Source organism: Zeugodacus cucurbitae, chromosome 5 (genome assembly GCF_028554725.1).
Source record: "Zeugodacus cucurbitae isolate PBARC_wt_2022May chromosome 5, idZeuCucr1.2, whole genome shotgun sequence".
NCBI classification, from domain to species: Eukaryota; Metazoa; Arthropoda; class Insecta; order Diptera; family Tephritidae; genus Zeugodacus; species Zeugodacus cucurbitae.
This window is the reverse complement of record NC_071670.1, coordinates 55,898,437-55,912,301: the sequence shown is the minus strand read 5'-3', so window position 1 is coordinate 55,912,301 and position 13,865 is coordinate 55,898,437. Positions and strand designations below refer to the sequence as shown.

The following is a 13,865-nucleotide window of genomic DNA, read 5'->3' as shown; positions in this document are numbered from 1 at the left end:
TTTGACTCTCCACCAAATTTGAACCCATAACTCACCAACTCTCTGTCATAAGAATAAATTAAAAGCACATTCACCAAAGTAATTATTAATTTTTCCGCTTCACTAGTACATCCGAAGCGATATACCTCTCCCTAAGCACAGAAAAGAATACACCAATAAATATTAGCTAACGAAAGCGATATCTGAGTATACGAAAAAGAACTGCGAGTGTATTAAAAAGGCATTACAAATTGCCCTACAAGAATACAGTTCACTGCAGTTTGGCCTTCTCATTCATTCTTATATTCAAAATCTCAAATGTATGTGAGATTCGCCTGCTCCGTTAGTCAGCTCGCCTTGGTATTTCCTTTAACGACAAAATATTTAACGGTGAATTTCTACTCATTTCACCTGAAAAGTCAGCAGCACATATTTCAAACAAAACGAAGAAGAATCTACAAACTCCCGCGTACCGCCTACACGCAACGACGGACAAACACGAGCTTGCGTCGCGGCAAAGCGAGCGTGTCGGAGCAAGGCTTTAGTGAGTGCGGCACCAGCTGGCAGCGAAATGCGGTCAAGCAGTGAAATTCTATACGGCAGCGCTGGGCGACTGACTTCCACGGCTATTACTAACCGTCTAACCGACGACGACGAGGCTTATTGATATTGCTGGCACATTCGTATCTTCCGGAGATAAGCGGCACAGATAAGCGGCGCAACAAATCGCCAAGGTGTGAAGCTGCGTCAGCGTGTGATGCGTCAGTGGCCGACGGCAGACACCAGCTCTTTAGCTCTTCTTGGTTCGTTGGTTGGGGTCGCGTGCGCCCGTCCGCTTGGCGTGAAATTATTAACTGCCCGCTTAAATTTCGAAAAAATAAAAAATGCAATAATTCAACGGCATAAAGAAATGAAAATATGTGCCTGCGTGCGTGTGTGTGTGTGTAGGTGTGCTTTGGCTCCACTTTGCTGCTGTTTGTTTAATTTTTGCTCTCGCCCAAAACGAATTTGAATAATTTCTTTTTGTTTCTTGTTTGTTTTGCGTTGCGTGCCGTGGCAGCAAATCCGTCCGCGTCTCTCTCTGTTGCTGCTACTTGATGCGTAACATTTAATTTTCGGCTCGTCCGCGGTAGTTGAGGGCGTTGTTGCACGTTTTTTAACCTCAGCTTTGGCATATTGCTGCTGCTTTGATTATATTCGCCTATTGAGCTAAAATGACATCTCTTCGTTGAACGTGCTCAGATTTTAAAGTATATGATTTTCCCTATTGAAGGAGAAAAAAATATTATGAATTTCAATCTGTTTTTCTGGTGATAAATGTACTGTAAAGATATTAAATTCGATTTTTTCATTTTAAACCGGTGGAAAGATTCAAGGTTCCTGGCAAAACTATATGAGGTGAAATCTATATAAATAAATTTATCGAAAAGATGGTGACGAGTATTTGGACTTAGTTAATTTCTGGCCTAAAAGTGTTTGCCAGTACCCAGGGTCAGACATTTAATATCAAATTTTGTTCTGTAAATATCTTCGACATCTTATCTATATGACTTATTGGTTTACATGCGGAGTTTTCACGAAAGGGGACGGAAAAATTGAAAATTTGACCGAAATAACTATAACGGAAATAGATCTATATACATCCCTAAGCTGATACTTCGAGTGAGTTCCTCAAGTACCAAAGTTTTAGGATTTCGAAGCAAAATTTACACAGTTTGTTTTCTTAAAAAATTCGGCAATCGAGTAAAATCCATTGTTTTGTAAAGGTTTTTATGGAAGTAAACTCTCAGAACCTAGATGTGCCCAGATAGGCTAGTTGATTAACTGTGAATAAGTTGGAAGTAAGCATAGGAATAATATGGTATCACTCCTCGGGTACAAAATACTCAATAAATGGAATCGAAGTTGATTTTAAGATAATATCTTAACGGCTCTTTTTCAATGATATCATTAAAGAACTCCTATAGCAAATTACGACACAATAGATCATAGGTAGCAGTGCATACGTGAATTTCTATCTATCTATCTAACTCCCATAGGTCCTGAACCTGAAGGGATTTTTCTCAGATTGCTGGTTTGTTTGCTTCCGTTTTATATTTGGGAGTCTGATCTGGATCTCTACTGTATTCATCCATATGCCATCCTTGCCAAATAATTGGGATTTTTTTCGGCTCGTTACCAACTTTACAGAACCTCAATTTCCAATCATACAAACGAATCGAGCTATACGCCGAGAGGGTAAATTATTCTAAGCATGATATATTTTCGTTGAATGAGATTACATATGTATATAACGGGTAATCCAAGTTGAGATATTTAGACCAGGCCTGAGTCGTATCAACCTGTCATGCTATTTCTGTTCTGTATTGTTTGTCATTTTATCTTGGAAAGACTTTAGCCTGAACAACGTTTACAAATTGTTCCGTCGTTTTCGAGCCAAATTCTTCTGTTCAGCGATGAGGTCCATTTCTGACTCAATGGGTATGTAAACAAGCAAAATTGCCGCATTTGGGATGAACAGCAACCTGAAGAGATTCAAGAGCTGTCATTTCAACCACAAAAAATAACGGTTTGGTGTGGGTAGCGGGCCTGTGGAATCATCGTCAATATTTTTTCAAATTTGATGCCGGTGATGCCGGCGACCGTTATTGCGCCATGATAACTAACTATTTGATGCCTGAAATTGAAGCTCGTGATCTCGGAGACAGTTGGTTGCAATAAGACGGCGCCACCTCCCACATATCGCATCAATCAATGGATTTATTGAGAGAACTCTTTGGTGTGCAGATAATTTCACGTTTTGGGTCGGTCGAAATGGTGTGATATCACACCGTTAGACTTTTCTTTGTGGAAATATGCAAACTCCAAAGTCTATGCGGATAATCCCGCTACGATTCAGGCCTTGAAGCAATACATCACGCGTGTCATTCGCCAGTTTCCTGTCGTAATGCTCGAATGAGTCATCGAACTTAAAGGATGGACCATCTGATATGTAGCTGCGGCCAACATTTGAAGGATATAATATTTAAAAAATAAATGCCAACGAATGTTATTTTGAATGATAATAAATATAATAATAATTCTCCATTAAATTTGAATTTTCTGTGTTTTTTCTTAAAAAAAAAAATAGGAAACCTCGAAATGGATCATCTTTTATATAGTGTTAACGTTACTAAAAATTGAATCTTACAAGAATGAATATACAAAGAGAGAAATGCGATTCTAATTGGTATCAAAACAAGCGTTTTAAAATGTTAACGCCTTAAGTTCATAATCTAACAAAGATTTTTTTTGATAGGAAGTTTTAACCCGCTTACGGAAGGCTTAATGGGTTACTAGATGTGTTTGCCTTATACTGCTTTTCGAAATTGATCCTGTAGTCACTTTGAATCTACTAACTTTTACGATGCTTTATCTTATTTATAAAATAATAGTTCAATTACTTGCTGCCATTCCAAGAATACGATAATGTTGCCATCCAAATGTTTATAAACAAGTTAACTAGGCATTGAACACCTGATGCTGCGCGTCACATCTTCTGAAGCGATTAATTTGACTAACTCACCTATCGTTTACGGAGTAACGCGTTCCACATGAATGAAAACCGAACTGTCGTTGAGTTGACGATGCAAATGTTGCTGAGCGGAAACACCACTGAGTGCCAGCAACATTCAAAAAACGACTCTCTGCGACACACACAGTAGGCAGACGAAAATAAATTAGCCAAATTTACAACACCACCAGCATTAAGTAAGTCAAGCGAGAGCAGCAGCGGCAGCAGCAGCCAACAACCACCGTAATCAGCACATTGCACACCTTCGCTGTGCTCGCCGCTTGCATTTCGTTATTTTCGGCAGAGCCGCTGAGCGCACACCAACCCGAATCGTTCAACTGTTGGAAAGCAAACAAAACATTCGCGTGGCTCAGTACAAAATCAGCTCTCGTCACGTACAGAACGAAAAGTAAAGTCACCGTGAAGTCATAACGGTTCGTGGTCGTGTTCGTTTGGCGTTTGAGAGTGTATGTGCAATGGTGAATGTGATTTTACGTTGCCGGTAAAACGAAGCGCAAATTCGTGGTGTATTATTGCTGAAGGAAGTGCAACGAAACGAAACGAGTAATAGACGACGCGTTGAAGCGAGCGCCGGAATCGGAAGTAAAATGTAGTGTAAAGTGAATTGCGTGCGCTATAAAGAATAATCAAAGCAACAACCACCCACTGTGGCATGCAGAGGTGGTGAGAGTATGCGAGTGTTTCATGCACTTGTGTTGCGAAAAAAAAGTAGGAAGTGTGGTGAATTTTGAAATATATTAATGCTATACAGCTATACGAGTACACACAAGCGACAAGCATAACAACTCGCGTGATAGTTAAATAGTGGTGGCGTGTCGTGTAAAGTGATTCGGCAGCCGATTGCTTGTATTAAGCCGAAAAATAGTTGGCTACTACTAGAAAACTGGTCCATGCGTGCAGATAATTAGCAAACGCTTGCACGTTCGCAACGTCAGAAGAACGTCAGCAGCTGACCGTGTTGGACCACTGACACGGCAGCTCCAATCCAACGACCCCAGTGCGGGTAGATAGACAAAATCAAAATCAAAGTCGCTACCAACGGCCAAGTGTTAAGTGTGTAGAAAACTATAATATTTTTTTTTCAATAAAATTTGTTATTGTTGTGCGTGCTAAGCAAGCTTGCATGCGCTTATGCGCCCAAGTAGGCTGACTGACCTGTCAGTGATTTTTTCGTCTTCTTTTTTGTACATTCGCCACATAACGGACAGCTGTTGCGCGTGTTCGTGTGCGGCTATTTTATTTGGTATTCAGCGTCGTCGTCGTCGTCAACGTCTGGTCGCCGCGAGACTAGACCGGAGCCGGTAGACAGTGTGACGCCGAGACACCAGCTAGCGTCGTGACGAATGTAGTTTTTTTCGAGTTGAGTGTATGTGTTGTCTCGGCAGCATATAATTTATAAAGACTTATGCACACACTTTAAGTGCGCGAAAGGAAGAGTGTCTCGTGTGGCGTGTCTCGAAAAATTAATCACCAAACAACGCGCGCGTGGGCTACGACTGATAAGCAACAGCGGTGTGCAAAGTCAATCACAAAAGTGATATTTCACGGCGCAACAGAAAAGAAGGAGGGCAAATACGACACGTTCGTTGATGGCAGAAACGTATTGAGCTTGCCACCTTGCAGTACTTGGAGGCCTCCACCAGTAGACACGTCTATGCAAATTGGTTAAGGCGCGCGTTTATATACGTGAAAATTTTTTGTTGTGGCCTGCAAATTCAGTCGCCAATACAGAGTTGCTAATGAAAGCGCGCTAGAGCTCTTGGACTAGACATTCTTTGTGTGTGATTCTTTGCGATTCTTGCCAGCGCGCATTAAGTGCAACACGGTGTTAAGTGCAACGGCTTGTAGTGCATTCCAGCGTTTGTGCTTTGTTCGTGTCACGAATTCTTCTTTTTGCACAGAATAACTCTGCGGTAGTCGCCCGTTCCGCACGCCGCAAAGCCCCAATGGGCAATTAACGTGCCAACGTGTTGTCATTTAATTAAAAATTAAAAATTCTACTAGAATACAAATTAGCCGGAGGATCGGTCGAACGGTCGGTTGAGTCGTGTACGTCCGTAGTTGCATGCAGCACGTGCTGTGGTTGAAGAGTGTACGCGCACTTTTAGACGAGTGTTGAAGCTAAATAAGAAAACCAACACAGCAACGCAGAATATTGCTAATAGGAAGTATTGCAAGTGTTAATCGGTCGCGTGTGACTTGAATACGTGAGACGCGCACAACAACAACTTGCGTTTGCATGCAACGCCACTAAGCAGCTAAATTGCTAAAAATTATAACTAGAAAACATTGAGTAATGTGTACGCGCGTAAATATGACGACGTCGAAGCCCGCAAACCATAAAAACAACAACATCAACAAAGACAACACTAAAGTATGCCATAGACGTTTTAGCGTCTTGCGTCACAACATGCCAGCTGTCATCTGCATCTGCATTTGTATGCTCAGCTATGTGCTGCAACCCATCTACAGTGTGGCAGCCGCCTCCTCCTCTGCTGATTCCTCACATGCCGACAGCGACCCTTGCTACTTCGAGGACAAGCCACGCAAGTGTCTGCCGAGTTTCGTGAATGCAGCCTACGGTAACCCGGTGCAGGCGTCCAGCGTTTGCGGTGCGAGTAGACCGGAGCACTTCTGCGAAATCAATCGCGATGGCACGCTGAGCGAGTGTAACGTGTGCGACAATAGCCGTGCCGAAACGCGTTTTCCCGCTAGCGCCTTAACTGATTTGAATAATCCCAACAATGTGACTTGTTGGCGTTCGGCGAGCGTACCAGTGCCGGCCGATGTCGACATTGCGCCACCAGATAATGTTACGCTCACACTGTCGCTGGGCAAGAAATATGAATTGACCTATGTTACGCTGTCGTTCTGTCCGAAATCGCCACGTCCCGACTCGTTGGCAATATATAAGAGCTCTGATTTTGGTCAGACTTGGCAACCCTTTCAGTTCTACAGTTCGCAATGTTTAAAGTTCTATGGACGACCGGATCGCGCTAAAATCAGTAAGTTCAATGAGCAGGAGGCACGTTGTATAGATTCACATCGTGATGGTAGCACCAACCGGTTCGCATTCAACACGCTCGAAGGTCGTCCCTCGGCCAATGACTTGGATGCATCGCTGGTGCTGCAAGATTGGGTTACCGCCACCGATATACGTGTCGTCTTCCATCGACTCGAGCTGCCACGTGAGCTGGCGGCGGCGCAAGCAAAGGATGCCGCCAAACCAGATGCGAATAGTTTTAGCGATGAGATGGGTAGCAGTCAGGAGGATGAAGACGACGAAGATGAAGAATATGACTACAATCTACAAGGCAACGATAGCACATATGAAGATGAAGAATATGCTGCCGAACCAAAGAAGCATTTGGAGTTGGACGATGATAATTTAGATTTAGACTATCCAAACGATGGCGGCATCAGCATTGTGCCAGAGGTCAAGCGTTACAGCAACAAACCAAAGTTAACCGCCTATGAGAAACATTACCAAGCTAAAACTGCGCTTGCTGCAGCGGCTGCCGCAGCGGTCGCGAGCACCACAAAAGCGGACACCGCAACATTGGACAAACATGCGGTTGGCGCGGATGGCAAAGTGGTAGCATCTAAGCCTACCACCACCAAGGATCTGCTGTCCATTTCACAGCATTATGCCGTTTCGGATTTTGCCGTTGGTGGGCGCTGCAAGTGCAATGGACATGCCTCCGAGTGTGTAGCCACAGTGGGACCCAATGAAGCGCTACCACGTATGTATAATGCTGGCGATGACTTCGATGGCACTGGTGTTGCGCACGCCAATAACAATAACAATGCCAACAACAATGTGAATGTGAATGTCAAGTTGACAATGACGTGCGCTTGCAAGCACAACACAGCCGGACCGGAATGTGAACGTTGTAAGCCATTCTACTTCGATCGTCCATGGGGACGTGCAACGGACACCGACGCCAATGAATGCAAAAGTAAGTGGAATCTGTCTTTTTTTGTATGCTACTTCTTTACTTTTTTGTTGTACACCCATGCCGTGCGGCGCAAGCATGTCCATGAATATATTCTTCGATAGCACGACCACGGCATGCCGATAGTTAGATGAATGAGCTCACAAGTAGCAGCTCTGGGATGTGTGTGTGTCTCGTAGTGCTTGTATGCTGCACAGTTAAGTCGGGTTCAAGTGGCTTTCTATAGTGTGTCGGTATGTGGTTTAATTGAATTCAGTTGAGAGTTTGTTAGGCATGAATGGCAAAAACGTTCGGCGACGGCGGCAGATTGGCTATGAGTCCTCTATGGTTTGTTCCAGAGTCAAAGCAAGGCGCGCTGCTAAATCATGTCACAGCGGGGCGGGTGTGGCACATTGTTGGTGATTTACAGGCATATATGCTGGATTCTAACTCTAGATAGATGCAGGCAACAGTGTTGAGTTGTGCCTTAACGGTTATGAACGTGAAGTTAGTTGTGTATGCCTCCGAAATTTATGATGTGAAAATGTTCGATGTGTTGTCTCCTCGCTTTTCGGCCATTTGTGGCTGGCAGATTGACGCTGATGGAGTTTTAGTTAGTTTTGTGGGTCGCAGTTAATGGCTCTGTCGATACAAATGGGCGAAAAACTGATTAGCAGGTTTCGGGAATTCACAGTCGCACATACTCTCTGAAGCACACACAGTCAATTCATGTTGCAAGTTGTTTCGCTGTGTTCATACAAAGCTCTGCAAAAGTAGCCGGCGCTTGTGTAGGTAGCAGTTTATTGCTTGGAACTTGTCACCCGAAAAGCAGTGGGAGACCTGCTGATGACACTCGCCGGCAAAAGGCTGGTCGGTGCTTATGGTGTGTTCACAGCTTGTTGCTTGCTTGCCTGTACCCCGTGTGGTTGTGCCCATTTCATGTCTGTATATATTTTAAGTTTTTGCTTTTGTTGTTGCTTTCATTTACTGTCTCTTCTGTTGTTTTTGTTCGTGCTGGTACAACGACATCAGCTTGTTTTTCTTATCAGTACATGCAGCTATTTACACATGTACATATGTTTATATGTATTTATGTCTGTCCGTATGTATGTGTGTGTGTGTCATTGCATGTATGAATGAAATTTTAAAAGCACTTTTGTGCGCTTATTTGGGATTAACATTGGAAATGTAAATCAACTTGTTGACTCAGCAGATTAATGTGAATTTTGGCAGATTAAATGTTAATTTTTGGTTAGTTTGCACATGCCATGCACTTCCCTACATATAGTGAAGAGTAGTCACTTTTGTGAGCTGTGTGGGACAGTTTTTTTTTCATTTTTGTTTTATTTAAATTTCGCAATATCAAAGAGTAGCAATTTTAAAATGGTGCTTACACAAGAATATTTAAAAAGTTTTAGTCTCCAAATATTTAAAAAAAAAATTACGAAATTGCCTTCAGGCATCAATAAAATATTAATTTTAGATAGTACTCCTTTTTATAAACATAAAATAAATTTTGTAATTCAAAAGTTATATATTCATTTTCGAATTAAATGTTTTTATATTTTTATATATATATATATATGTATTTTTATATGCCTCGATATGGAGCTTTTGTTTCATGGTGTGTTTATACTCTATGTTGCACATAATTTTGTGCCCAATGCCATCTTTTGTTTCCTTATTTCAAGATGATTTCGTAAGCTCAATGGTCTGAAAATATATTCGGAAATATTCACGTCCATTTTAATAAATAACTTAAGTAAATGGTAGCGCCATGAAATTAAATTGATCTCGTTTTTTAATTGATATACTAATTTGAAAGTATAAAAAAATTAAACAAATTATTTTCCACCATTTTCAAATATTGCCCGATTCAAAAATGCCAATGTGAGTATTTCAAAATACTATTAGTAGAAATTAAGTTTTAGATAAATATATAATATCTGCCCTTTAATGGAATGGGGGGTAAGGTTTGTTTCGTCGAAAAAAGACCTTTTTTCATGAACTTTTTTAGAAAAAATTATTGCTGTAGGTTTATTTTACTTATTATTACATTACAACATTTGAAGGATACTTAAAAAAAAAGTTGTATCTAAAAATAGCGAGGAATAACGGATTTATCGTCGATCTCTGCAGGCACCTCGAAAAGAAGTTTTTGTGCGGTGACCTGCCTACAGCATCATTGGATCATCCGAAACCAAAAAATCAAAATGCTTTCTTTAGTTTATTAGTTTATCTTTCAATTGACGTCGAGTTTTTTTTTAATTTTTCAATTTTTGGTACCATGTTCAAGCCAAAATGACGATTTTAGACGAAAAAATCGACCTATTTGTTATTGTAAAATTGTTAGTAATTAAAATTTTTGAAAAAACTCGACGTCATTCGAGAGCATACGATCGATGCAGTAGTTTTTTCTGAAGGTTGGTCACCGACTTTAAAAATGACATATTTGGCAAAATCGATTCTAAGTTTTGTACACTCAGCGCAGATAGCTGGAGGTACCGTTATTCAACCTGCTGTAACTTCGTTAGTTTTTCTCCGAATGACCTAAAACTTTAACACAATATTCTTGAGATTTTGATGGCTCAGAAAAAATATATAAAAAAAAATGAAAAAAAATAAAGTTGTCAAACTTTACCCCCCCTTAAATAATATCGAGGTTTGGTCTGTGATATCTTTATTTTATATTAACATAGAGTACATTTCATAATTATATATTCCATTTTTTTAATAAAAATATTTTGCTTTTGGGATCTTATATAAAAAATAACGGAATTTGTTGTATTTTTGAAAAATATTGATTTATTCATCTATATTAATGTGGTACTATATTCCATTCCATTTATGGAAATAGGACAAGGGAAATAGAGCCATGCCCGGCCAATATGGAGGCTAGAACATCGTTTCTGTATTGTTTTTGGCCAATAACCCAAAAAATTCAATTTTGATAGTGTCCTAGATATCACATATGATATTCAGAGTTAAAGTAAAAATGTTTCCTTCTTGCCTGGAAATATACAATTATTTTACATACCAGAAATTTTAAAAGATAATGCTTAAGAAATTTCTTTATTTGTAATATATTTATACAAACCTTGTAGTCCTCATTTGGGTCGAAAACCTTTTGTTATATACTTGAGTTCTTTTTGAAATACAACTTTGAGTCAATCGCTCCTTTTTTTGAGCTGCCCATTAGAAATAATCAACTTGGTTTTGCTGCCTTGGCTATATATATTATGACTCTTCTGCTTAAATAATTCCTACATATCTAGTGATACCTGTGATGATCTCGTTTCTTCGAATTTAGAAAACAAATTTCGTTGAACTTCCCTGAAAAATTTCATCAAACAACGCTTCTTGTGCGACAAGTCCATGTTTTGGGTTCAAAAGAGTTATTTATTTTTTAAATCATTAATTGCTTTCTTAACATGTCTAGAATACGGGTCCATTTTTTCGAGGCGGTGGTATTCAGAACGTTGTAAATTATGTGCTACATAATATTTTTAACTTAAAATATATATTTATACTGTCGAAATATATGTCAATAAATGATAATGAACTTAAAGATCTATCTATCTATAATATATATCTATTTACTGGTCGTAGAAAAAAATTCTAAAAATCCCTAAAAAACTCGCCGTCACATGGGATGACCCCCTTAATTATATTTTCTTAATTTTCCTTCTTTAGCATTTCTATCGTCTGCTGGCTATTTGGGGTAGGGTTCTTCTTTCCCCTATTTTCTGTTTCATTTGAAGTGTACTACATGCTTTACTAGAAAGCTTAAACTTTAATTTTAAGTCTAAAAGATCATTTCACATTTTGATTAGATCTTTAGTTTTAAGTTCTTTTCGAAAATATCATTTATTCTATTGTAGATCATTATCATCATCATCATTATTGTCTATATATAAGTTGAGTGAAAAATGATTTTTTTTATATTTACTATTATAACAATTCTAATTATATACTCCCCTTTAGCTAAAAGCTTCACCACTTTTTAATTAAAAACTCTAATTTAAACTATAAATTAAAAGCCAACTCCAATTTAACACCTTCACTTCGCTGCTTTCCTCCACTCCTTTGTGTTCAAAACGATTGACTGCATGTCGTGATTACAAAAAGAAAACAACAACAATGACGCAGTAAACGCTGTGGCACGCACTGAGACAATATTCACTGGTGGTTGACATGCCGCCAAACACAATTGCATGGATTAAGTTAGCACGGCGGCGGCGAGGAAAGGATAAATGATGAAGGATGCGCAATCGACGAGATAAACGTGAAAAAGCCGGCGAACAGGCGCCGGTTGATTACAACAAGCGCTATAAATGTTGACAATGAAACCCTCAATAAATATACGCACCACAAACGAACCGATGCCAATTGGGGGGTGAGCAGCGGAAGCGTACGGTTGTAATGAATACAACAATAACAAGTAGGAGAGAAAGTAAGGGGAGAGAAGTAAGGAAAATAGAAGCTATATGACACTAAATATGCGGAAATATACAAGTTAAATGTATATATATTTACTGTTATATGTTTATATTTACCGTTATATTTCTATATATATATACCGTTACATGATGTTTATATGTGTGTTTATACTTGTAATTCGGCAAGAAGCCGAAATTAGTAGACAAAATCACCCACTAAAACACATCACGCCCGCCCGCAAAGGTGGTAAAAACAGCAACAACAACAACAACTATAAAACAACAATAACATATATATCTACATATATAAGGATTATCTGTTAACTAGTATAACTGACTCGTTTTCATATGAGCAAATGACAGCCAGCTGTTCGCCTGGCAGGCCGTAAATCTTTACGTGTTGCAGCCAGTCCGCCAGCATCCCTTAGCGCCCAGGCCGACAGTCGTTTCAACTATGTACTAGTATATCTTCTTCAGTCGCTGTTCGCTGTTGTTTTTATTGCAATTTTGTCTGCTTTCGCCACAACATGCACATCCTTCCTTCCTTGCTTCCTTCCTACCTTTTGCACCACATCGACGACGGTAGGTGTATGCCATTCACCCCTCATGCAAAAAACAAAAAAAAAAAACACATAAATATTTTCACCACCTTTTCCACACTATTCATTATGTCCGCCGCACAACACACGCACTCCTTTATAAAAACTCATACCTTCGCACGTGTCATCGGAGTAAAAGTGCAAAAATGCGACGAATTTCCCAATAGACTCTTCGCCAAACATATCTGTCTATCTGCTGTCCATGCTGTCCGCCAGTCGCCGCGTTGGCAGGCCATAAAACTGACAATGTACAACTCGTATAAGGTACTGCCTGAGAGAGAGAGAGAGCGAAGCGCAGCAGCTGGACCTTGTTGGGCATGTGATGTTTGTTTGTTTTATTGCGAATTTTTTTGGAAAGGCTTAAACAAAAAACCAACGCCGAAAACACTAAAAAACACCAAACAAACACTTTACACCAAAAATTTCTTTCAAAAGAAATAAAGCGAAAATGGCACGCAAACGACTGAGCCGCGGACATTATTATCTTTCGTCGCCTGTACAAGCTCGCATTCGCGCGTCACTTTAGTACAAGGATGAGATGAGTTTATTTTTCGGTTTTACCGCAGGACAGCGAGCAATGACAATGCAAGACATTGCGATGGGCTCGAAACGTACTCACGGGCGCATGGACTCACGGACACACGGACTCATGGGCTCACGGCCTCAGAGACTCACAGACTCACTTCGTTAGTCCAGCGCAGTTCGCGTGCTTTTGTTATTTTTGCTTTTCGCAACAATGCAGCTGAGTTTTTTAATCATTTATTCTTGAAATTGTTGTTGTTGCTTGGTATTCTCTTTTTACAACCCCACTTACTTTTATTGTTTGCAGTTTTTTCAATTCCCTAAATTGTTGTTGCTGTTCTGCACTCAGTCAACACTTGGCTTTTTTTGTCGAGCACTACATAACTGTAATATGTAAACAACTGCTTAGAGAATTGAAAATAAAAAGTAAAAAAGAACTTAAATTTCGGTAGTGCGAAGGTTTTTTTGTTGCCGAAAATTGTACCTCTGAATATAACATTAGTAAAATATTCTATGCGAAGTCATTTGGAAGCGCAAAGGTCTAAAAAAGTTTATAAAATTGTTCTTGCTCGGATCAACATTTACTGTTTAGTTTGACGGAATACTGCCGTCGGCCTCATATAATATACATAAGTGCCGAAAAGTCGGGATTTTGATCAATTCTTCGGATTTTAGACCGATGTCCCTGTGAGTTCCTAGCGATCTCCGTGGTGGAAAACACCTCCAACCCGAACCTATCTTTTAGATCCGGATTCGTCCCGGCAAATGATCGTTTTGATCGAATTTTTTGGTTTCCGACCTATGATCAAGTGAAATC

At 39.9% G+C, this 13,865-nt stretch overlaps 1 protein-coding gene across 1 annotated transcript in view; it reads left to right on the top strand.

Moving 5' to 3' along the window:
* Window positions 1–3,808: 3,808 nt before the first annotated feature.
* LOC105209043 (netrin-B) overlaps window positions 3,809–13,865 on the top strand; it is a 208,098-nt gene continuing 198,041 nt past the window's right edge. The window contains exon 1 of the mRNA XM_011179196.3: window positions 3,809–7,512. Within this exon, the coding sequence (XP_011177498.1) occupies window positions 5,850–7,512 (1,663 nt within the window). The 5' untranslated portion in view covers window positions 3,809–5,849. The remainder of the gene's footprint in view (window positions 7,513–13,865) is intronic.